The sequence below is a fragment of the Monodelphis domestica genome, chromosome 3, assembly GCF_027887165.1.
Source record: "Monodelphis domestica isolate mMonDom1 chromosome 3, mMonDom1.pri, whole genome shotgun sequence".
In the NCBI taxonomy this organism is placed as follows: domain Eukaryota; kingdom Metazoa; phylum Chordata; class Mammalia; order Didelphimorphia; family Didelphidae; genus Monodelphis; species Monodelphis domestica.
In genome coordinates this window covers 136,702,669-136,729,465 of record NC_077229.1, presented here as the reverse complement: position 1 = coordinate 136,729,465, position 26,797 = coordinate 136,702,669, and the positions used below count along the sequence as shown (strand labels likewise).

The 26,797-nt window shown below is 38.8% G+C and overlaps 1 protein-coding gene across 8 annotated transcripts in view; it reads right to left on the bottom strand.

The window, feature by feature from the left end:
• MTSS1 (MTSS I-BAR domain containing 1) overlaps positions 1-26,797 on the bottom strand; it is a 235,867-nt gene that overhangs the window by 30,557 nt on the left and 178,513 nt on the right. For all 8 annotated transcript variants that reach the window (XM_007488306.3, XM_007488303.3, XM_001381232.4 and 5 more), the window contains exons 5-6: positions 21,010-21,101; positions 17,624-17,698 (exon numbers count right to left, since the gene is read on the bottom strand). In XM_007488306.3, the coding sequence (XP_007488368.2) occupies positions 17,624-17,698; positions 21,010-21,101 (167 nt within the window). The remainder of the gene's footprint in view (positions 1-17,623; positions 17,699-21,009; positions 21,102-26,797) is intronic.

The window sequence follows — 26,797 nt, the reverse complement described above, 5'->3', positions numbered from 1 at the left end:
GAAGCAAAGGAGTCTGAGAAGCAAACTGAATCATCTTCATCTAACTTTCTTGATCTTTTAATAAACTAATATAGCCTTTGATACCTAGAAAAAATAATAAATAAGTTTTGAATTAGGTTAGCAAGCCTTGTAAGAGATTTATGTTTAAATTCTTTCACCTCCCAGGCTTCTCAAATTATATCTTCTTGGAAAAAGGAGCATTGACCCCTACAAATAACTTAGTGAAGGAGATGGAGGAAGAATGGCATAATGCAGCTAGCTAGCTGGCTTTTACAGGGCAGGGCTTTCTAGAGGAGTTCCCTTTGATGCAGTGAGACATGAAAGATTATAAGAGCCTTTCATTCAAGGGCTAAAATTTGATTTGGACATTTTTAGTTAAGATTTACTCTCCTCCCCAATCTTCTAAATAATGCATTTCAAAGGAGAGGAAGAAAGACAAAACACAACCAAGAATATGGGCCCGAAAGTCCCAGGTCAAAACTATGGACTGCTACATGCAATATGCTTCAAATAGAAAGCTCTATGATTACAGAAAATATACATATGATGAAAGATGGGCACCAGTATGTTTGCAGCAGAGAGCAGGGGATTGCAGTTAAATTTGATATAAAGGTAGGCATGTGTTAGTCTGAACATGACCAGAAAGCAGTTAATCAACAGATACAGAAAAGGGAAAAAGGAATCACAGTATTTCCAGCAGACATTTTCAATGCTACAACTAAATGGGAACATTTCTTCTTAGGGGGGAAAAAAGTTCCCTTTGTTTAAGGATGAGATTGTTTTTTAAAAATTCCTTACCATTTGTTTTTCCTCAGGAAGCTGTTTCAAGGAAGCAGCCTGGTATTCTAGAAAGGGCTCTAGGAGGAAATGGGCTTGAATCTCAGTTCTGCAACCTATTAGCTCCTTGACCTTAGATCTTCTGGGCTTCAATTCCCACCCATTAATTGTATGATGCTTTAGCAAGTAGTGCTACCTTTATAGGTCTCATTTTCCTTATCTATAAAAGGAGGTTAACAGATACCCACAGAATCTTCTACCATAGCAATTTTCTTTAGTTTTCCTTCCTTTTTCTAAACCCTGACCTTCTGTCTTAGTATCAGTTCTAAGACAGAAGAGCAGCAAATGACTAGGCAATGCTGGTTAAATGACTTGCCCAGGGTCACACAGCTAGGCAAAGTCTATGGCCATATTTGAACCCAGATCCTAAAGACTCCAGGTCTGGCACTTTATCCACAGTGCTACCTAACTGTGCCCTTACCATGGCAATTTTTAAAAATCCTGGAATATGGATTAGAAATGGGACTGGTGCAAGAGGAAAGAAAAGGAGGAATGATAGGAGGGAATGGTGAGGAATGCTTAATAAATACTTGCTGATTGACAGAATAAGGAGAATTCAAAATCCCAATCATTTATAAAACAATGTCCTTGAGAAAGAAAGCATTATTATATATATTTTCAGATGAAATAAAGACACGAATTGAGTTTCCCAGCACCAAAATCAATGAAGAGTAGATCTAGGATTAGAATTCAATAATGCTGATAGAAAGGTAAACTTGGAAGTCAGGAAGATTTGCATGTTCAGGTCAGGTCTCTGATACTGTGGTGGTAAGACCCTGGGTAAATTATTTAATCTGCCCATGTTCCAGGCAATTCTTCACAACCAAGAGATGCAGATTAGGTACAAATCTGCTTTTATGGAGGGACTTTCTTCATGAGGAATTCCTTCTAACTAAAGCTCACATGCTCAAGTACCCCAATTCCCCAAATGCTAATTACTTCTATAGCTTTAAAAGTCTTAAGTTGATAAAATTCTCAAGTAATATCCTTCCATTTTTTAAGTGAACTCAAATCTGAGGTTAAGGTGACTGACTAAAAATCATCGGCAAACAGAACTGGAATACTTAAAATACTTAAAGATAGGATGATTTAAGTACTTCAAATACTTAAAGAACTCCACATTGACTCTGATGCCAATTTCAGTGGTCACAAGGGATTGGGAGTCTGAAGCCTATGTGAGTAAAAGGCTTGGCCCATAGGCAGATAAATAATATACAGGATTGGGGGAATCCTTTGAAATAGGAACAGCTTTAAAGAATTCCAGTTTCAAATCCTACTCAATGCCCCATCCACACAGCTGCCCCACAATAAGCTTATCTATTTAATGATCCTGAGGCAAAACATCCCATTTTGCATTCTAGATCTGGATCCTGTCCAGATTTGCCCATTTAAGCTAGAATTCTGTATCTCAACAACAGATGGTGCAGGAAGTCTAAGCTGTGTGACAAAACTCTCCCACTAATGAAATGCACTCACTCCTTATACTTCTGATTCATAGGGAATCTTCCCTCTTCCTTTTAGAGGAAGCTCAAGCACAATTTTCTGCATAAAAACCTTTCCTGCCCTCCCAAGCTACGTTGTATTTAATTGTATTGCACAGAAGGTGTCTCAAAATTTTTAGTGCACTATGAGTTCTGGGACACTGTAAATAGTTTCAGGTAAGTGCCAAAGGGTGGATAAAGCACTGGGCTTGGAGTCAAGAAACCATGATTTCAAATCCTACCCCAGACACTTACTAGCTGTGTGATCCTGAGCAAGTTGACCATTTGTGCCTCAGTCTCCTAATCTTCAAAATAGGGATAATAATAGCATTCACACCTCACATGGTTTTTATGAACATCAAATGAGAAAACAAAGGGTTTTTCTGCCATCCATAAAAATCTCTATCTTCACTTTATGTTTATGTATTTTTTTCAAGTCCTTCATGCATAGCTTATGAGGAGGGATTATTTCATTCTTTGTTCTTGTAGACCTAGCATGTAGCACACTACATAATTGGAATTTTGTAGCTCTGAACTACATTACCCAGCATCCCTTTCCTCTTTTGTCCCCACATTGTATCCTCATGCTGTATTGATAAAGTTGTGTGTAATCCCCACACTCTCCTCCTTGTTCTCTCTCTCCAGTGCCCACCTCCCTCCCCATCTGTGATCCTCCTCTTTTCTCAGGCTATCACTATCATTTTCTTCAAGTTATTATTAATAAATTCTTATAAAAATATAATACTTGAAGTATTTAGGTATTAATTTTTAATCTTACATTGTTTTAAAAAATACTTGTTGATGGAATAATTTCTTCAGGAGTCAATCAGGAAGGGATGGGTAGGCAGCTCAGTGGATAGAGTGCTAGGCTTGGAATCAAGAAGAAATGGGTTCAAATCTGTCCTCATATATTTCCTAGTTATGTGCCCCTGGACAAGTCACTTAATCTCTATTGCCTAGTCCTTGCCCTTCTGTCTTAAGAGTTGTTCCTAAAGCAGACAGTAAGGGTTAAAAACAAAAAAAGAATCAATTGGGTAAATCCAGCTGGACATTTCATGCTCTATTTTCATCTAATCCCTGTAACCCCTAGCATTTCCTAACCTCCCTTAGCTGTTTGACACTTCCTATTGCCTTTTTCTTTTTCTTCCTCCTCCTCCTAATATTCTAATATAGACATTCCCCCAACTGCTAAACAGCAGATTATTCATCTCTCCACTTAAGGGAATATTCACCATTTCCTCAAAGAGCATACATGCCAAGCACTCTCTTCTATGGCATAATCCTGTACCCTCATGCAATGATATCCTGTCAATAATACAGTGATTCAAACTCTTATCCAAGTTCTAAAATGTTACAGCAAATTAGCCAGACTGAAGGTATTGTTTGGTTGGGTGTGACCCTGCCAACAATTCCCTTAAACTAATCAGATACCCCCCCTCTAACAATTAAAAATCTTTGCTGATGACTTAGGAAATAACCAAATTCAACTTTGGTTCCTAAAAGCAAATGATTGTTTATTTAGATCAGGCAGATCATTTCTCAGTTTGTCCTGTTGGCAAATGCATCTTCCCTCCTGCGATTCCCTTCCCCCATGAACATTCTGACACAAATGACTCCCAGAAGTATGTTCTGATAGTCAAAATTCTAATTCTAGATTGCTAAACGTGTCACCCTTGGAGGAGTGGAAAGAAGGCTGGATTTGGAGACAAAGGCCTTGGGTTCCAATCCTAACTTCTGCGATTATGTGTGACTCTTCATCACTTTGGGATTCAGAAGTGCCATCCAGTTCTAATTAAATCAACATTAGTAATTATTAATAATATTACATTATAGTGCAAAACCACAAATTAATAATTATTGTTAAAAATGATTGGTATTGATGATTAATACTTAGTTGTCATTAATTATTAAATGCCACTGTGTCAAACCATGGGACTACAAAGTCAAGTTGACATTCTATTAGTGAATGCAACTTGTATCCATATACTGTTTCTTTTTTTGTCTTACTATCTCCTGCCCCTAGAAAACTGCCTGTCACATAGCAGGCATTTAAAAAATACGTGCGGATTGATGGATAGAAGAGAATGCAAAATGTATTACAAAGTAAATACAAGGCAATTTGGAGGAAGAGGGATGGCATTAATGGGTGGAAGAGGAAGGGGAATCAGAAAAAGTCTCAGGACAGGCCTTTAAACAACAACAACAACAACAACAACAACAAAACCCTTTACCTTCTGTCTTGGAATCAATATTGTGTATTGGTCCCAAGACAGAAGAGTGGTAAAGGCTAGGGAATGAGGGATTAATTGACTTGCCCAGGGTCACATAGCTAGGAAGTGAGTGTCTGGGGCCAGATTTGAACCCAGGTCCTTCTGACTCCAGGCCTGGCTTTCAATCCACCCCCCCAAGGGCCCCCACATGATAGGCCTTTGTGAGCTGAGTTTGGAAGGAGGCCAGAGACCCTAAGAGGTGAAGGTGAGAAAAGGCTGCTTTCTAGGCACAGGGGGTAACTTGTGTAAAGGCAAAGGGCCAGGAGATGGAAGATAGTTGAGGAGGAATAATAACGAAGCAGCCCAGTTTGGTTGGACTATAGATTGGGTTAAGGGAAACAGATCCTGGAAAGGCAGGCTGGAGCCAGATTGTGAAGAGATTTTAAATAAAAGAAGAGTTTGATTTTTATCCCAAAGGTAATAGATGAGTGAGCCATCGGATGGGCCCTTTGATCAGGGGGAGAAAACAGGGTCAGGTCTGTTCTCTAGGAATGACTTTGGCAGCTGTTTGGAGAGGAGGCCAGCAGACAAGTCTGCAGTTTCCCAGGGCTGGTTTGACGGCTCTCAATTCTGCAAGACCTGAGCTTTGTTATCAGCTAACATGGGATCTGCGCTTTGGATGGAAGGCAGGTAGTTAATTGCCACTATTGCTGTAACAATGGAGAGCATTGTAGGGGGCTTCACTTCACATTTCTCATAGCACACTGCGTGGCCATTTGGCCATTCTGTGTTTATTTCATTCCAGCTCCTTCTCATTCCTCCTATCAAAGTTATTTACAGACGGGTCTTTCCTGGAATTAGATCTTAAATTAGTTGAAAACAGGGTCACTGATGTCTTGGTGTCATTTGCTCTTAGTTCAGTGACTTGCACATAATTGGAATTAAATAAATACTCATGAAGTAATCTGACTTTAAAGTTAGCTGGTGCTTCATACATATTATTTACCTACAATACCTTTGTAGTAAAGGCTCATGAAAGATGAGGAATGTGAACAAGAGACTAGTAAAGGTGACTGTAAACAATAAAACTCTTCCTTCAATACTACAAAGAAGGAAGAAGATAGGGGAAAAAAAGCTTTTTTTTTTAAACCCTTACCTTTAGTCTTGGAATCAATACTGTATGTTGGCTCCAAGGCAGAAGAGTGGAAAGGGCTAGGCAATAGGAGTTAAGTGACTTTCCCAGGGTCACACAGCTAGGAAGTATCTGAGGCCCCATTTGAACCTGGGACCTCCTCTGTCTAGGCCTGGCTCTCCATCCATTGAGCTACCCAGCTAACCCCAATTAGAAAAAAATTTTAAATTATCAGGCAAATAATATTCAATATGTGCCTGCTACATGCTAGGCACTGTGCTAAGAGCTAGGGGCTCTAGAATTAAGAGGGATTGGGAAAGACCTCCTATATGTGGCGGGATTTTGTCTGGGACTTGAAAGGAAGCCAGGAGGTAGCTACAAGGAGGGAAAGCACTCTAGGCAGTGGGGAAGAGCCAGGGAAAATGTCCAAAGGCAGGAGACAGTGTCTTCTTTGAAGAATAGCAGAAATCTGGGTCACTGGATGGAAAAGTATGTTGTAGAGTGAAACAGATAAATAGATAGAGAGGGGTAGGTATATGTTAAGAAGAGCCCAGATCACAAAGAGTCCACAGACAAAAGTACAAAGACATTCAACTCCCCCAAAATATTCAGGTGAGATTTTATCTCCTTAGAAAGAAAATTACTAGTCCTCAAAAAATGTCTCAAAGCCCAATTCTTTTCCGTTAGGGCAAGAATTACTAACTATTCTTTTGCATGCTGGACCCCTTTGGCAGTCTGGTGAAGGCTATGGCTACTGGATCAGGATATTTTCAAATGTATAAAATAAAATAGTTGCCCTAGAGCCTAGAATAAAGTTGCCAGAGGTATGGAGATTTAAATTTAGGTGCTGAGTAAAATATGCATTACTGGAGGCTCACTAGAAGGGTGCATAAAATTTAGCATTTTCAGGAGGTTGTGATGGTCTTGCCAATTATGCTAAAAATGACCTACGGTTTATTTGGGGGATGAATGAGAAGTTTCCATGAGAAATATAAACAGTATATATTATATAGACATTAAAAAACTTCAATAGATTTGTGATTTCACCAATATATCATTTATCAGTGCAGAAGACTACTTTATCCTCTCTCTCTCCCCGTGACCTCATCAGCTCTCACAGATTTAATTATCATCTCTTTGAAGACCGACTCCCAGATTTTTATCCTTAGCTCCAGTCATTTTCCTGAACTTCAGTCTCACGTTACCAAGCACCTGATGGATACTTCAAACTGCTTGTCTCAGCGATATCTCCAACTTCATATGTCCCAAACAGAACTTGCCCCACCAGCCCACCTCTCTATGCAATGCCACTATTTCTGTCGAGGGTCCCGCCAGTCTTCCAATCTCTCTGGTTCATCATCCTCAGTTTCTATCTCTTCCTTTTCCCATATAAACAATCAATTTCTTCCCACATAGTCACCACGGTGTGGTCCAGGCTCTCATCACCACTTCTACCTAGATTATTGCAGCAGCCTCCCCACTGGGCTCTCTGCCTCAAGCCTCTCCACTAGCCAATCCATCTGCTGCCCTGCTGCCAGTGATTATTTTTCCCCTTTAAATGCAGGTCTCACCATGTCATTCCCTAACAAAAATAAGCTCCAGTGGATTCTCTATGGCATCTGGGGCAAAAGATAAACGTCTAATTAGCCTTTAAAACCTTTCACAAGGTGGCTCCAACTTTATTCTTATTGCACAGTTATCAATTCCAAGCTTCCAGTACTCTAGCCTCTCTGTCCCTTACACATGGCACTCAATCAATCATCTCTGTGCTTCTGTGCTGACTATTCATCCTCTTTACTTGGGATAGTCCCCATCCTTACCTCCCTCTATAGCATTTACTTCCTTCAAAAGGCAGCTCTTCTGATGTCTGCCCTTCTACCCCACTTCACTGCTAGCACCTTCTTCTCTAACTACAATGTCAGTCATTTGTCTCCTTTCCCTGAATTCTTTATAGTGATTCCTACCACAGTACTTCAAATTCCTTTTATAAAAACTGTCTTAACGCGTCAATATTTTATGCAGTCTAGTGTTAAAAAAGACAGATGCTTAAAAACATAAAAAAAAGTTTGGAAGTTCTGGAAAGTTAAGAATGAGGGTAAATGATTCTTCCCTGTTAGTAACTGACCCTGGGTACCCAGCATGGGGGACTGGACAACCAGAAGAAGCCAGAGAGAGGAGCGCACCAGGATCAGCCCCCAGAGAACAGCCCACTGAAGACTTACCCACAGTTTCAGCTGGCAGGGAGGGACACACGATGAGAAAGTGCAGGATACACAATTGATACAAAAAGGAAAACAAAAAAGTCAAACTGGTATTCCAGTATTATTCCTCTCTTTCATAACTCAGGGCATGGCATTTCTGCTGATGGGACACAGAGACTTCATCACCAGCCAAGGTAAGGTGATTTAAGGCTCAATTTCTTTTTTGGTGACTCATATTTTTAAGTAAACAATTTATTTTATAAGCATATAATACTTCTCACGCTCTGAACAAAGTCTTTTTTTTTTTAACCCTTACCTTCTATCTTAGAATCAATACTGTGTACTGGTTCCAGGGTAGAAGAGTGGTAAAGGCTAGGGAATGGGGGAATTAAGTGATTTACTCAGGGTCACCCAACTGGGAAATGGCTGAGGCCAGATTTGAACCCAAGACCTCCCATCTCTAGGTCTGGCTTTCAGTACACTGAGCCACCTAGCTGTCTCCCAAAATAAGTCTTTTTAAGAAGAGACAAAGGCTTTAGCTTCTCTACCTTAAGATAAGAGATGCTGCTTTTTTAGGCCAGGCACATGACCTGGGTGACCAAAGTCCTTTTCTGCAAACATTCTACAAATCAGCACAACATATAAACAGAGCAACTCAAAACAACGTTAAACATGGAGATGGAGTAGTGGGCTGGGGAATGAAAGGAGGGGGGAAATTGGGTCAAAATGGAAGCGAAGGTATTTATTGAGCTGCTTAATTTTAGTTGGGGTTTGTGGAATGTCTTCCTTTGACTCAGCTCAAGGACCACCTTCCATCAGAAGCCTTATTATACGATCCCCCTTCATGCTAGTGTTCTCTCCCAAGGTACCTTGGATTTACCTGCCTCCCAGGTATTTACTTATTTTGTTCGGACATACACAGACTGTTCCCAACATCTTGCTATAGTGAGAAGCCATTAAAATAGCTTTAAAAATGTATTAAGGCTTTGAAGACGCTCTGTCTATGGTTAATCTGTCCTCTCAATACAATGTTAAGTAAAAGCAGAGATTGGTTCATTTTTTGTCACTGTATACCCAGTACTGCCTTAGTAAAGGTTTGTTGACTGAATGTATTGTAGTAACTTCGATAACAGTATAAAAGGGTATCAACTCCTTGATCTAGCTTATAGTGTTCCCTTCATTTCCACTAGTGAAAAATCATTTGAATGAACCATTGAAATGGCAAAATTGAGGACAGGAAACCTAAAATGTTTTCATTTCCTACCTCAGACACTGTTTCTCTGCTAGGTTTCCAGGAGCTCCTCCTTGAAACAGGATTCATCAGGACTAATCACAAAATTCAAGTTGTGGCAAGCGGGTGGTCAAGTGAAATAAACATATCATTGGCATCCTCAGTCCAGAGACAAAGGAAGTGCACAGTAGATGGACTAAGTGGCTCTTGTTCTCCCACTTCTCTAGTTAGAAGGTGACAATTAAATTCAGGACTCAAAATCAGACAGCCAGACTCCTCTATGTTTTCCAGAGACATATGGCACTGAGGCTATCATGTGGGACCTGAAGTTAGGAAAGACTGGATTCACATTCCACTTTAGATACCAGCTCTGTGACACTGAAGCGCTCTGAGCCTCAGTTTCCTCATTTGGAAAATCGGGATAATAATGCTCAGAGGATTGCTGTGAGAATCAAGTGAGGTAATAGACATAGTTTTGCAAATCTTAAAAGCATTACACAAATAGGAAATATAAGTAATCCTACTGATCTCCTATAGTTGTTCTGAGGACAAAATGAGATAATTTTTATAAATCTTAAAGTGTTATATAAATGCTAGATGCTATTATTATAATAAATAACTTATTAACAATAATGAATAATTAAACAATTGACTGTGTCATTAATAACCAATGCTAATGTAAACAATAATGATAATAATAATAAAAGAATAACCTCTAAGATTCCTTCTGCCGCTCAAAGGTAATATTGAGCATATTATCAAATTTAACTAGGGCCTGAAGAAGAGATATTCTCCAAAGCCATTCCATACTGTTAATATATGATGTGAGTCTCTTAAGCCACCCAGGGATATTTCTGGACAACAGGCTTATATAAGTACAGTTATTTTATCATTGCCAACTCTCTATGAAACAGCATTGGCCACAAAGGCATATATATGGCTATTGGTCATCCTCTAGGTCCAGGAGGGCTCTTAAGACAATACATATCACAGAAGTACCAGATGGACAATATTCAAGGGGAAATGATAGGGATGAAAATGTTTGGATGCTTTCATAGAAATGTGTGTGATTCATGGGTTAATTGGGATATGACTGGGGATGTCTAAACGATCATTCTAGTGCAAATATCAATAATGTGGAAATAGATCTTGATCAATGACACATTTAAAACCCAGTGGAACTGCACATTGGCTACGGGGCAGTGCTGGAAGGAAGGGAGGGAAAGAACATAAATCATGTAACCATGGAAAAATATTCTGAATTAAATAAAAAGTTTCAATAAAAAATTAAAAAAAGAAATATGTGTGATCTAGGACTCAGCCCTGAGGGCTGCTCTTTGGCTTTATGTTAAATCAGCAGTTATTTCTACAATGTGACAGTCCCAATAAGCATCACCAAAGGGAGTGCTCCCTCAAACAGGCTAATCACAACCCTCTCATCCTGTGCCAGCTTATTCATCTATGCCTTTCTGTCAATCCTTCATCCCCCTTCTGGCCTTGCTCCTGACTTTTCTGGACTTCACATCCATTTTCCCAGTACTACAGGCTGGTCTTGGATCTCCCCTCAGTGCCTGGGCAAATTATTACCACTGATCCTTCCCCTAGCTCCACAGAATATCCTTCTGTAATACGGTCTGTCCCCTCTTCTCCCATTAGGAAGGCAGGCTGGCCTGCCTTCTTTCCTCCAGACTTCAGAATTGTTCTCTGCCAACCTCAGTGCCCTCAGCCCTCCTCCTCCTCCTCCTCCTCCTCCTCCTCCTCCTCCTCCTCCCCTTTTTACTTCTTTTTTGTACACTGTCTTCTCCCATTGGAATTGATGCCCCTAGAGGACAGGGGTTGTCTTTCTCTCTTTTTTTGTTTGTATTTGTATCCCTAGCACTTACCACAATAGCTGGCACCGAGTTATGTGCTTGATATTTCTATCCTTCCTTCCTACTTTTCTTTCTTTCTCTTTCTTTCTTTCTTTCTTTCTTTCTTTCTTTCTTTCTTTCTTTCTTTCTTTCTTTCTTTCTTTCTTTCTTTCTTTCTTTCTTTCTTTCTTTCTTTCTTTCTTTCTCTCTTTCTCTCTCTCTCTCTCTCTCTCTCTCTCTTTCTTTCTTTCTTTCTTTCTTTCTTTCTTTCTTTCTTTCTTTCTTTCTTTCTTTCTTTCTTTCTTTCTTTCTTTCTTTCTTTCTTTCTTTCTTTCTTTCTTTCTTTCTTTCTTTCTTTCTTTCTTTCTTTCTTTCTTTCTTTCTTTCTTTCTCAAAAGTCAACCCCGAGGATACCAATGGGCCACATGGGACCCCTGGGGGAAGAATGGCTGATTTATATAGTCACAGGACCAGGCTTGAAACTGAGTTCTGCCATTTATTAGCTGGATGACTTTGAACTAACACACTTATAAAGCTTCTCTGGATCTCAATTTCCTCATTATCATCTCCTCCTCCTGCTCTTCTTCCTCCTCCTCCTCCTCCTCCCACCCACCAGCACTACCACTATTATTCTTACTACTATCACAATCACCACTACTATTACTACTACCGCTAATAGCTAACATTTATATAGTGTATACTAGATGCTATGGGCTGTGCTCAAAGCTTTACAAATATTATCACCTTACTTTGACAACAACCCTGGGAGGTAGATGTTATTATTATCCTCATTTTACAGATGAGCAAACAGAAGCAAAACAAGGTTACATGATTTGCTCAGTTACACATAGCTAGGAATTGTCTGAGGGATAGATTTGAACTTTGGTCTTCCCGACTGCAGGCCCAGTGCACCACTTACCTGCTACTTCATATGTTTTTATATATAAACAGAATCATAAAGAAATTCAGAAACTGTTCTACAAAAAGAATTCATGCTCAGAATGATGATCCCAAGGCATTCAAAGATTCTAAATCAAAGGAATGTTAAATTATCCTTATCCTAGTGCACAAAGTCAGACAAAATAAATTACATTTTAGAAACATTTTTAACCAAGGCTGACTTGGTGCTTTCTATATAATTCTCACTATCTCAGGAAATACAGCAAACCAGGACACTCATGCTCTTCCCTAGATTCTAGCTAACTGATGTTTTTCCTGACCCTGTTCACAAAATACACAACACTATTATTGTAGCTCTCCATCCATTCTTTTTGAAGATGGTCTAAATAACTTGGGCAAGGTGCTGTGGCTGAAAAGACAGCTGTCCCCTAGAAGTCTACTGCATGCAAACTGTTTCTAGTCTTTAGAAAGAAACATGGAGAACAGAAATCGATAAGATAAATGTGATGATTATCACTTGTATATATGGGTATATGATTTGAGGGTTTTGGCTTTCAAAGATAGCTCTATAGCAAAAATGATTAATAGGGAAATAGTTATCAAGTGATAACATTTGCACAACACATTGGAGTTGCTTGTTGGCTCTGGAAGGGGGAATGGAAGAATGGAGGAAAAGAGAATGAATCATGTAAACATGGAAAAATATAGGAAGGAAGGAAGGAAGGAAGGAAGGAAGGAAGGAAGGAAGGAAGGAAGGAAGGAAGGAAGGAAGGAAGGAAGGAAGGAAGGAAGGAAGGAAGGAAGGAAGGAAGGAAGGAAGGAAGGAATTTTTTAAAAGATAAATAAATGTAAGGAAAAGAAATACTACAAAATGGATGCAGAACTCAGATGCAAAGATGAATTAACATCAAAGTCAGAGCTGGAATTGAGGAAAAGTAACTTTTCTTGCCTCTTCTCTACCCAAATCCCAAGACTTCTTAATCCCTAAGCATTGTTGGCTCAATTAGTCAGGGAATAAGCATTTATTAACCTCCTACTATGTGTGCGAGGCACTATGCCAACCATTGGAGATAAGAAGAAAGGTAAAAGATAGTCATTGTTTTAAAAACTAAATCCTTATGAATAGATCAAGGCAGGAAAATGGTAAGAGCTAGGCAATTGGGGTTAAGTGATTTGCCACACACGATCACACAGCTAATATGTGTTTGAGATCACATTTGAACCCAGAACTATCTGCAATAGTCTCTGCTCTTAAAGTGCTCACTGGCAAATGGGGGGAGAATACATGAAAACAACAATGTACAAACAAGAAGAATACAGGATAAAGTGAAGGTAATCAAGAGAGGGAAGGAGCTAGCATTAAGGGCCATCAGGAAAGACCATATAGAAGTTGGGACTTTAGCTGAGACATAAAGGAAATCAGAGAAGCCAAGAGGTAGAGATAAGGAGGCAGAGTATTTCGTAACCTTAGCAACCAAGAATCCCTCTTAGCTCAAAACCTACAAGCTCTTACAACTAGCCTGGTAGAAGAGTCCATACATAACTTTGATCAACTTCCCTTTCCCCTCAGGTTTCTCCTCTAAGTAGATGGGGATAGTCCTGAACTCTCCATCTAGAAACTCCATTTACCAATACAGATCAATACTCCAGCCACTCCTACTCTTCTGCAGTGGCCTGGGGGCAATGAAGGGTTAAGTGACTGGTCCAGGGTCACATAGCTGGTATGTGTCTGGGGTCTAGCCTAGCCCAACATCTTCCTGATTCCAAGGACAATCCTTATTTTTCTGTCTGCTATTTTACACTGTCTCCCTTCCACTACTTTAAAGCAATTGTATTACACACAATGACCTTTAAATCTCTTTTTCAACAGTCAGTATTATTGGCCACTGACTTCCCATAAATTATTACTAGTTATAGGAGACATGACTATCAACCTCCAGCTCTCAGTACCTCTGTTTAAAAATATCTATTTAGCAAACACATAACAGGAGTCTTTTCAGAGCAAGGAACTGTCCTAGGTGCTGAGTATAAGGGGTGGGGGGTGGGGAACCAGGCTGGCCTTCCACTCTCCATAGCCTTCTTCTATTGTGCAGATCTATTTAGGAAGAGCCAATTAATCAATGACCAGGTGAAATGCAGGGAGGCATGGGAATATCTGAATATTTGCAGGATGGGTTGAACATAGGTCATTTTTTACTTTAATAATAAGCTATGTTTTTAAAAACACAATTTAAAGAAGTTCACCAATTTTAGATATGAAATAATTCAAAACCTACAAGAACCTATCAGTTTATTGTTTCACATCATAATTTGTGTAACTTCTTTTTAATTTCTTAACAAGGGACTGTTTTTGTAAGAAAGATGCAGTGGGTGGAAGAGAATAGACATCTATATGAATGTTATTTTTACCCGCAATGTTTTTTTCTTCCTAGAAATGGACAAAGGATGTTTCTCGCACTTTTCTTATAAATTCAAAAGCATCCAGCATAGCTGGGCCCAGAGCAGCTACTCAATGAATACTTGGAGAACAATTTTAATGTCCCACTCCTTTTAAGTATAAACCGGTGATTGCCAAATTCAATGCCAAATAGAATAACCTGGTCAGCTTCCTACATGGGTCGAATTCTGAAGTTTTTAAGAATTGCTGAAACATAGATTCAGATCCAGTTCCTCTACCTTCCTCTAGTCTCAGACCCCAAATCACTAGAGATATTGAGGGGAAATTAGGGATAGGGATAGATACAGGGGTGTGGAGTGAATTGAGGCAGACACATTAACAAATGCTTGTTACTTGTGGGTCTTAGGGAAAAAATGATTAAGAAAGGAAAAATTCCAAAACCAAAACAGACAACCAGCCCTCTGTCTCTATTAGGAAATTAGTATTAGAGTAGGGATAAAGTCAGATTAGAGGATATTTAGAGGATAATTCTTCAATAAACATTGCATCTCGAAAGAATCTCCCTTTTATTTCCAACTTCCTTTCAAGACTTAGTTAAAATTCCACTTTATAAGAGGCCTTTCCTGGATCCTCCCACAGATAATGCCTTTCCAGTGAGATTACCTCCCATTTGCACTATATGTACCTTGTTTGTATATAGTTAACTGCATGTTGTGTCCCCCATTAGAATAGGAACCCCTTGAAAGGTTGGTACCAAGCTAGCACATAGTAGGTACTTAATAAATGCTTACTATGTTATTGAGTGACTGATTAGCCAAGGCAGTAGCCTGAATTATGCTTTTCTTTCTTTTTTAAAGAACCCTTTACCCCTTACCTTCTGTCTAAGAATCAATATTATATATTGGTTCCAAGACAGAAGAGTGGTAAGGACTAGGTAACTGGAATTAAGTGACTTGTCTAGGGTCACACAGCTAGGGAGTGTCTGAGATCAAAATTGAACCCAGGACCTCCTATCTTTAGTCTGGCTCTCAATCCACTGAGCTACCTATCTGTCCCCTTGTTTTCTTTCTATTCTCATTCTGTAAAGATCTCAGAATGACTTAAATTGTAGACATTTCAACTGGTCCATCAGTCACCTAACATTGATCAAATGCCTACTATGTGCTAGGCACTGTGCTAAATACTGGGTATACAAAGGAAGCCAAATCAATATATCAAAAAAGGTCCTGTTTTCAGTTAATGGAGGAGACAACATGCCAACAACTCCATACAGACAAGATATACACAGGACAAAGTGGGAGTAACCTCAGAAGAAAGGCACTAAGAGTAAGGTGGCCACTGGACCTTGGAAATATTACTTTCCCCCCGAGTTTCAGTTTCTTAATCTTGAAATTGAGGAGGTTAACTCCCTAAGATTTCTTCTACATTTAAGTCTATTACTTTAAGTGGAGAACTATGTATCTACTTCCTGGGGGGGGGGGGCAGAGTTTGTGATTTAAAAAAAAATCAAAAGTAACTGATGGCAAAAAGAAGGTTAAATTTGGATCCTGAAGTTCTGGGGTTGAATCCTAGTATTTCTGCTTATTGCCTGCTGAGTGATCGTTGAGGAAGTCTTTAAGAGGCAGAGAAGTATACTAGATTGGAAATGAGAGGATCTGAGTTCAATTTCTTCTTTTCTCACTTACCTGTGTGACCTTTATGATTCTACCTCTCTGGTTCTCAGTTTCCCCATCTGTAAAGTATGGGGGGGGGACTGACCTTTGAGTTCCCTTATAGTTCTCTATATAATTTGTTTCCCTGGATCTCATTTACTACATCTGTAAAACGAGAGGCTGGGACTAGATGATCCTTAGGGTTCCTTCAACTCTAAATCTATGCTCCTCTAGGTTTGCTCTCTCCCAAACAAGAATAGTGAAGGCTTCACTCAGTGCCTGAAATGTACATTTTCTTTTTTCTGATTGTCTGGGCTTAAAGCACTCTCTTTCCTATTCTTAGATCTGACTGAAAAGAAAATCTTGAAGATTTTTAGAAAGGTTCACTTAGAAGTCTCGGTCTAACCCTGAGTAAGAAGGAATGGTATGAGGATAATGTGAATAAATCAATCCTCATACACCACACTAAAAAAAAAAAAAGCTCATTAATTTAAAGTCACTCTGCATAAAGATTTCAGGATCCACCTATAGGGAAGCTTTAAGGATAATTCTACCAGGAGTTATTAAAGGTTCTTTTGTCTAAGAAAGAGTAGGAAAAATTTTGGATTTGGGAATCAGATCCAGTTTTGAGCCTTAAGCTTTCCACATAATAGCTGTGTGGCCTGGGACAAGTCACTCACTTCTCTTATATTTCAGTTGCCTCTTCCATAAAAAGAAACCCGACGAAATGTAGGGCTTCTTAGTCTTGTGTGTGGCATGGACCCCATTGCCAATCTGGCGAAACCTATGGACTGGTCTCCTCAAAATACTTTAAAATGTTTTCAACAAAATACATGAAATTACAAAGGGAACCAACTATCTTGAAAAATAGTTACTGAAATATTTTTAAAAACCAAGTTTATAGACTCTACGTTAAGAACTCTTGGATTGGATGATCTCTAAAGTCCATTTCCAACTCTAACATTATGGGATTTTATGGATCAAGAAAGTTTCTCTGAATTACTGAAATGCCTTGGTCTTCCCACTGCTCACCCTAAGCTCCTACTCCCAACAATCCCTTCTCAAAGGGGACTCCTTCTGGTTAGCTGGTTCAATGTTTTATACAGAATAAATCAGGGACAATTGAAGCTTTGAAACAGGATACACAGAGACTCTCATCTGTCAAGGACCCGAGTGTGAAGTGGATGCAGAAAGATGCCCCTGCTGAGGCAGTTTTGTAGTGTGTCTTCATGTTACCAAATGCTATGTGTGTAATCACAAGGCAGTCCAGAAACAACACCCAGCTCCCACTGCAGTCATTTTATGAATCTTACAAGATTTAATAAAGGGTTAGGAGATTATAGGCTGTGAAAGATGGAAGAGAAAATAGAATGATTTCTGCTATAATTATTACTGAACATTTGCATAAAGGCTTTTATGTATTATCCAAGGCTTCTAGGAAATTTATAGGTTTCATTACCCTGCACAATAGGCACAAATACTGTCAGATTTTGAAGACAAAAAGAAGAAAAATCATATATCATTTTAATCACGTCTTATATTAATATAAATTCTGTACCTAGAGGTCTTTAGCACAGCTGCCAAATTCTGTTTAACCATATGTGGGCATGGAGGAAGTGGGACATTATATGAAGAAAGTTAATTCTTCCTAGAAATTTAAATATTATTAACATTTCAAATATAAAATAGCCATTAATATGAAAATATTAATGATTGGATTCTTCGATTTACCTTTTTTGGCTTTCTTCTGAAGTTTCAATGTATCTGAGGACTTCTTTTTTATCTCTTGGCGAGCTTTCTTGTACTCTAAAAAAAAGTAGAGAATTTTTAGTATAGTTTATCTGAAAAAAATTTAAAGGAAACAAATATTTATCTTGTGATGAAAGGTTCAATAAAATAACATGCCTGATGAACAGCTTAAAATGTAAATGTAAAAAATACCTTAGGTTGGCATTTTGAGACAGAGGCCATATTAAAACCAAGGTAGAATAATTTGGAGATAATCACCAGAGGGAAGACACCAGAACTAGGAGAATTCCAAAAGGCCTTCTGCAAAAGATGGAATTTGAACCACTACTGAAGGAGGCCAAAGAAGTCAGGACACAGAGGTGAGGAAGGTGGGCATATTCTAGGCAACCAGGTATGCGCAGTGAAAAGTCCATGAGTAAGGAGATGAAGCATCATTGTGTGAAAAACAGCTAGCAGGTGTGAATTTTAGATTTGCTCCACCCTGCTTAGTCTTTAAAATTTTAGCAACCAGGAATGTATACACCCCCACTTAAGGATTAAGAGTGGGGGAGGATGATCTATGACCCACATGCGCTAGGCAAGTGACAAATCAGAAATAACTGACTGACCCCCTGGGCTGTCCAAAGTCAAGTTTAAGCCACCATTGGTACATGTGAGACACAGGAAGTGACATAAAAATCTATCTTTATATTTCACATCACTTCCTGTGAGAGGGTTGGCGGTAGAACTTGACTTGGAAGCCTAGCTAGATTAATCCTCTGCCTACCCCACCCCCCCAACCCCAGCTAGGGCCTCTGAACTCCTGCCTGTTATCTTTCTCCCTTAATATTCTCTTTATTGTATTATTGTAAATAAACCACCATAAAATTCCATTCTGACTTGAGTATTTCATTGGGATTTAGAATTTAAATCCCTGGTGACCAACTAAAAAATATATTTAGTCTCAACCCTAAAATTTACCCTTAACACAGGTCAGAGGAGCTAGAGTTCAGGAGAGGAATAAAGGTAGGAATGAAGTTATAAAAGTCTTTAAAAGTCAAACAGAGGGCTTTAAATTTGATTCCAGGGGGTCAAAAGAATCCACTAGAGTTTGCTGATTTACAGAAGAGAGTAAGGAGTGGTGGAGTGACAAGGCTTGACCTGTGTTTTAGGAAATGTACTTTGGCAATTGAGAGGAGGATGGTTTGGAATGGAGGAAAGATCAGAGGCAAGGGGATCAATTAGAAGGCTGTTCAAATAGTTTTGTAATGAGGGCTTATATTAGGAGGATGGCTCTGTGAGCAGAAAAAATCAGTTGTAAAGTTAGAAAATGATTAAATTTGACAGCATATCAATAGGAGGGGTAAGAGTGAGGAATTAAGGATGGCTTAAGTGACTGAAAAGTTGATGGTGCTCTTAACAGAAAAGTTGGAAAATGGAGAAGAATTGGGAGGAAAGGTAATGAGTTCTGTTTTGGACAGGGTGAATTTGAGTGCCAATGGGATATCTAGTATGAGATGGCCAAAAGATAGTTGGTGATCAGGGGTTACAGCTGAGGAAAGAAAGTTGGGCTGGATACATAGATTTGGGAATCATCTGCAGAGATGATTGTTGAATCCATGGAAGCTCATGAGATCACCAAGAGACATAGTATAGGATTAGAAGAGGGTCAAGGTGGGAGGCTCAGGGAACACCTGCATTTCGTGGGTGCTAAGAAGGAGAAAATCAGAGAGGAAGGAGAAGAACCAGAAGAGAATAGCATCACAAAAGCCTGGGGAGGACAGACTCTCCAGGAGGAAACGTATAGGATGATGCAGAGAAGTCAAGAAGGATGAACATCAGAGATGACTGATTGGGTGGGGAAGTTGCGGTTGAATGATGAAATTAGAAATTACATTGCAGAGCCTAAAAGTGAGTGAGCAAAAAGATGGGAGCCCCTTGTGTGACAGCTTTCTCTAGGACAATAACTAGCAGGGGTGGTTGGATCAATGGAGAGTTTTTAAAGGATGGGGTAGATATGAAGAGGGAAAAAGTCAAAAAGTAGTTTCCTCTAGAGGAAGGACTCTTTTGTTTTCTCTACTGATATCCCTAGTGCCTAGAGAAGTGTCCACAACACAAGAGGAGCTAAATAAGTGCTAGTTGATTAAGAGTAGGATTTAAAAGTATAATCAGCTGATGTGAAGTGAATTCACTTAATATCAATAAATAAGCTGTATGAAGTCACTTAACTTCCCTGGGACTAAAATTCTTCATCTGTAAAACAAGAAAGTGCGACTTGATGATTATCCAGGAATAAGTCACATGGGACTATAATTTAGTCATCAGAGATCATTGATTAATTTTACCAAATAGAGACAATGGCAAATGAAGAAGAGAATTCCAAAAGGAGGATTGGTTGAGACCTCAGTACTTTAATGATTTATGATTTCATCCGTATAGATACACCCCCTCCATCAAGACTTAACAAAACCCCTCATGCCTTAATATAGATGGTCTTCTGAGAGTTTCTAGGCCTAGAAAATTAATCACTTAGCAAAACTCATCCTTTACAGATAAATATGCACTCTTTGACTCCATCCATTCCTTTCAGTTTAGTTGTTGTCATTTCAGTCATTTCTGACTCTTTGTGAACCCATGCCAGGGTTTTCTTTGCAAAGAAACTGGAGTGATTTACTATTTCCTTCTCCAGCTCATTTTACAGATGAGGAATCAAGGCAAACAAAGTTAAATGAGCTGCCCAGGGTCACACAGTTAGGATGTGTCTCAGACCAGCTTTGAACCCAGCTTCTGCCAACGCCAAGCTTTGTACTCTTTCCATTGTGCTTCCTAGATTCTCAAAATCATCAATTCTAAAGTAACAAAGCCCTGTGCTACAAACATCAAGAGGTTAAAATTTGAAAAAATGCTGAAATGTCTTAATATTAACTCAACTGTTGGCAAATGAAGGAATTTGTTTTGCATGACTCAACATTTTTGTAAAGAGGTTGTTTTTCTGGCCTTGTCAATGGAGGGGAGGGGAAGAATGAGGAAGATAATTAGGAATGGAAAATAAAATAAAATTGAATTTTTAAAAAATGAATTCACTTGTTATGATGAGTCAAATTGAGTTCCTTTTTACTAAAGCTACTGAAACATTAAGATACTTGCTTTTTTTTTTACCTTTTCTGAAACTAAAAAAATAAAAAGGAAATTCTATTTGGTTGTTTTCAAACATTAATGTCTTGCTTCTCAGTCAGTTCCTTGCCTTATTCTAAAGTCCTCAGCACAAGAAGACCAGGGACCCAGTAGGCTCTTGTAGGTGTTCTGATGAATACAGAAGAGACACTGGATGCCAGCCACCAAGACATAACCCAAGATTTCCCCAGAACTACAAAATATTCAAGAAATACCTTTTGCATGGTCTTTATCCAGCTGGTTGGCTACTTTCTTCCATTCTTCCATTTGTTCTTGAAGTGGGTTTATCAGGCAATCAATTAAAGCACTTTTTATCATAAAAGATAAAGAAAAAAATGTCACGTTAACAAATGCCTGCAACCTCCCCCCACCTCGACAACTTTTCAGATTTGTGGCTGCTAAACAGTGAGGTCCCTTCAAATTTTAGCTAAGAATTCCACCTTCCACATGAAGCCTTTCTTGACTCTCCCCTTTGCTTTGATCAATCAGCTGATCAACCAATATTTATTAAGCACCTACCATGTGCCAGACCCTGTGCTTGAGCACTGGTGATATAAGAAGGAGCAAAAGACAATCCCTGCCCTCAAGGAGCTCACATCTATTCCTAGTTATTGATCACCTGCAACTTATCCTCTATATTTTGCTTGCACAAAATGGTTTGCATGCTGTCTCTCCCCATTAAAATGTAAATGCCTTGAGTACAGTGTCTGAGTTTTTGCCTTCCTTAGTATGCCTGGAGTTTAGCATAGTGCCTGGCATATAGAGGGTGCTAAATACATTTTTACTGATTGACTACCTGTGGTAATAGATGTTGGATATACAAAATAACTAACATTTATATAACACCTTAAGGTCTACAAAGTGTCTTAAATATACTGATCCTAGGGGCAGCTCAGTGGATTGAGAGCCAGGCCTAGAAATGGGAAGTCCTAGGTTCAAATCTGACTTCAGACACTTCCCAGCTGTGTGACCCTGGGCAAGTCACTTAACCCCCATTGCCCAGCCCTTCCTACTCTTCTGCCTTGGAACCAATACACAGTATTGATTCCAAGATGGAAGGTAAGGGTTTAAAAAAAAATACTGATTCTCACAAACATTTCGAGATAGGTGTTCTCATTAGACCCTTTTTATAAATGGGGAAACTGAAGCTAAATCCTAAAAGAAGCGAAGTTATTTGTCTCCTGAAATTTTATTTTTTATATCCTATGTTAATTTCTAAAGAAGGGCCAATGAGAATTTCTGTATCTGGGTTCTGGGTCAGAGATTGTACCCAGTGTACTGCTTTTTGCATTTTCTTTGTTCTTGGGAATTTCAACAAATGTCTTCCCTTTTTTAAAAAATATGGTTAATAAATGATGGAGGGGAGGATCCCTTTCTTGTCTAGTCACAACAGTGACAACCATAACTTGTTGGTATGGTGTGGGGAAGGGCTGAGGGTTTGATGGACCACCTCCTCATTATTTACCAATTATTTACCAATTAGAGATATAATGGGATGTTCAAGGGAGGAGCTGAATGATGAGCTCCTAAAAAACTCTGTTTGTAGACCTGCCTTGTAGTCCTTTGGGGTCTTTGTTCATCCAAAGGGCCAATGAATTTCCTATCATTTTATTGACTAAAATGATAGCCTGATCAATAAACTGACCTCCCAAAACCCAGTCTCTTAAAATAATTTTAATCTTAACAAGCCAAAGGTTACATAGAGAGTCAGTACCTGAGGCAGGATTCAAACCCAGCATTATTGCTAGCTGCCTAACAAGATTCACTGAAAACCACAGAAAAGAAGTTACCCAGACTTCAAATCAGCTCTATTTGAAGAATGATCGTACAGAGGGCTAAGAAACTGTTTAAAGAGAATAGTTTGAATTTCAGCTCCTTGTTTTTCCCTGCTTTATTGTTTAGGGGTGGTTCCAATAAGCACAGAAGTGGGTAAGAGGAAGGAAAGAATTTAAGAACCTGGATTAGCCACAAACCTGATAACCAACACCTGAACAACCTGGAGTTGAACCCTAGCATTCTATATTCTGTACAGTTTATATCACACATAATCTTTCTCTAAAAACTCACGCCTCTTCCTAAATTCCTAGTTTCTGTTGAATGAACCATCACCTACTCAATCTAAATTTGCAAACTCTGTGTCATCAAACACCCTCAGCTCTTCCCTCTCCTTTGCCCTCCCCGTCATCCAAACAGTTGCTGAGTCTTGTCAGTTCTGGGCCCTCAACCTCTCTGGAGTCTGCTTCTTTTCTCCACTCCCACTCCTGCAGCCCTTATCCCCTCTTGCCTCGACTATTCTAGGAGACTCCTAATCGGTCTCCCTACCTTATGTGGCTCCCCTCTCCAATCCAGCCCTCACATAGCTGACTGACTCCTATTTCTTTATTTTATTTTATTTTATTTCATTTCATTTTATTTTTTCTGACTCCTATTTCTCAAGTACACACCTGACTAGGTTGTGCCCAGGGCTTGGCACAGTGCCTGGCACATAGTAGGTGCTTAATAAATGTTTACTGTTGGATTGATTGTTGCTCTTCAAAGAGCTTCAGTGGCTCTCTATTGCCCCTAGAATGAAATACAACCTCTGCTTAATCTGGCATTTAAAAGTCCTTCATAACATGGCTCCAAGCTATCTTTCTCTGTTGATTTTCCCTTGATCCCCTTCCCTCCTACATACAGTCTCCATCCCAGGGGAAATGGCTTACGTGCTCAATACCCTAAGCACAGTGGTGTGCTGATAAATGTTTAATAACTAGTTCTCCAAAAGATACACTTTAAGTTTAATCTACATTATTAACATTTTCTTCATCAAGTTCTTAAGTCAACAATCCCCAAACCAGTAATTCAAGCCTGGAATTGTGCTGTTTACTCTTATCAAGTGGAAATGCTCACACTGAACATTTATCAATGGGCTGTTGTGAGCCAGCACAGTCCTAGCTGCCTCCAACCTTCTATCCTCCAGCTTCGTAACCATTGTACGTTGTTCCCTCCTCACTTCTTCCTGGAATCCCTCCGGCTCTTCGAGGCTCATCTCATGGACCACCTTCTACATGAGGCTTTTTCTTATCCCTTAAGTGCACCTTTACCCACCCCCCCACTCTCAAAAACTGCCTTGTATTAACCCTATTATAATTATATTTTATTTATATATATTACATAATTATATATAAATAGATATAAATACATATATATTTATATGTATAAATATATAAATAAAATAAATATATATAAATATAATAAAAATATAATTATATTATATTATAATTAACCCTATTATAATAACCCTATTAACAAGCACTGGGCTCAGAATCAGGTAGACTCATCTTCCTGGGTTCAAATCAGGCCTCAGATACTTCCTAGCTGGGTGACCTTGGGCAAGTCACTTAATCCTGTTTGCCTCAATTCCTCATCTACAAAATGAGCTGGAGAAAGAAATGGCAAACCACTCTAATGTCTCTGCCAAGAAAACCCCAACTGGGGCCATGTAGTCACCCATGACTGAAATAACTCTTTATTTTTCGGTTGACTTATTTCTGCACATGTTTCTTCAGACTAACAATACACCTATTCCTTCATGAAAACATGAATTCTTTGAAGGGAGGGGATGGTTTTAATATTTATCTTTATGTCTCCAATGCCTGGCATATAGCAAGTATTTAAATGCTTACTGAATGTAGTTGATGATACCAAAAGGATATCTTTACATCTAAAAATCGAAGTGTCAAATCAATTAAAGGCATCGCTATCCACTGAACAAAAATCATTGAGGAGGAAATCAAAAGACCCAGATTCTTTTCTTGGGTCTACACATGACAGCATGAAGTCATATAATTCAAGTTTCTTCATCCTTGTGGAAATGTAGAATGCACTACAAAGTACCCTGCTTAGATAGCTTCAACAACATGGGTAAGCCCAAAATATTAACAGACATTTTTCATGATCTCCTTTTTCTTCCAACTATCATTGAGTCATCAATTTATTTTTTAGTAGTTTTCTGTAAGTTTTCACAAAATCTCCATGGGGAATAAGAGGTTGGTGAGGTTTTATAAGGGCTTTACATTTAATTTTTTCACTCCTAACTTAAGTAAATGGATGAAGTTCTCATTCATAAATTTAAAGACTTGATGAGGATATGCTTATTTTGTAAATCCTTCATTCAAATAAAAGTAAAAAAAAATTGAATCATAGGATTAAAAAGTATTTGAGGAACTACCCAATCAACCTCTACCTGAAACCTGCATCTTTCTTTGACAATGTCCTCCACAAATGGTCATTTACCCTTTTCTTGAGGACAACTGCTAGGTCATTTTATTCTTGGACAGCTCTTAGAAATTTCCTTTATGTATCTGTGTACATTACAGTTCTGGATCATCAAATGCAAACCAAATAATCAGACCTAGAATATGATAATACTAAAAATATCTTACTAAGGGCATTGGAAGTTTTCCTACATAATGGCCCTAAATAAAGTCAGTCAGAGAATCAAGGGTTCTAGAACTAGAAGGATCTTCAGAAATTACCTGGTTCAAATCTTTCATTGTAAGGATGAGAAAATGGAAGTCTACAGAGACCATATAACTTGCTCAATGTCACACAGCTATGGAACAGTACAGCTAAGGTCCAAACCTAGGTCCTCTGACTCTAAACACAAGATTCTTTCCCCTATACTTTGCTAACTCTACAAAACTAGAAAGTTCTCATTTCTGAGAAATGACTGGCAATCAGATATTAATTTACCTGGCCATCCCAGGAGTCAGTTATTAACAGGAGGAATTCCCAGTGACAATAAAAGTTTGGAGGACTTGAAGCCTAGTTCTCAGAGAGCAGGGTTAAAGTCTAATTTTAGGACACCCTAATTTTTAAAATAAAGTCTATTAAACACCTAATTAAGAGGTTATTTAGAAGTCAACAACCAAATTAGCTTAACTTGACCTGTAAAGAGTTTTAGACTTCTTATCCTTAACTCCCACCAGGTCATACATAATTTTGTTTTAAAATAACCCTGTTGGAAGAACGGAAGGGCTAGACAATTGAAGTTAAGTGACTTGCCCAGGGTCACACAGCTAGGAACGGTCAGTGGCCATATTTCAACCCAGATCCTCCTGGCTCTAGGCCTGTTCTGTCCTGTTCTACCAATGGTGCTACCTAGCTACCCCCAGGTTATATACTCTTAGCTAAAATATATGGGGACTTCAGTTGGAATCCCTTTGAAATGGCTGTGCTAGATCTACTCATTCTTTCTGAAGGCAAAATGGGGAATATGAAAGCCTTTCCTTAAGTCTAGTGGGCTCTGTCCCCTTCCCCAATTGTAAAGTTGATCTTATTTGTACTTTCAAACGAGCCATTCTTAACCCTTATTATGTCTTGGATCTTTTTGGCAGTCTGATGAAACTTTTATATATATATATTTATATATATATATATATATATATATATATATATATATTTAATATATATGCACATATACATATATATATCACATTCAGAATAAGATTTTTACATCTATAAAATGAAATACATAGGATTACAAAGGAAATCAACTAATTTGAAACAGGTATCAAACCACAGATATTAAGCTTTGATAATCTACCAAACTGGTAAAAACATGATGTAAAGCTATGCAAGACTTCAGGGCTTTGCTTATCAAATTTCCACACTTGAAGGATACGTCTTGACTATGGGAGTTCATTCCACTGATTTGGACCCCCTTGTAATTTAGTAGATAGTCTATAAGAATCGATAAGGCACCTTTTATCACTGCTGCTAGGGAGGTTAAGGTTAGTATATCACTTGAGATGAGAAATTCTGAGCTGCAAAGGGTTAAAGAGATTTGAGTATCCACACTAAATTTAGCACCAATTTGGTGAACCCCAGAGAGCAAGAAGGTTCCACCAGGCTGTTTAAATAGGGAGAAACTAGACCAGATCCAAAATGAAGCAGTTCAGGGCTTCTAGGTTTATTAATAGTGGGATTGGGCCCATGAATCACCACTAAGCATCTATCTTG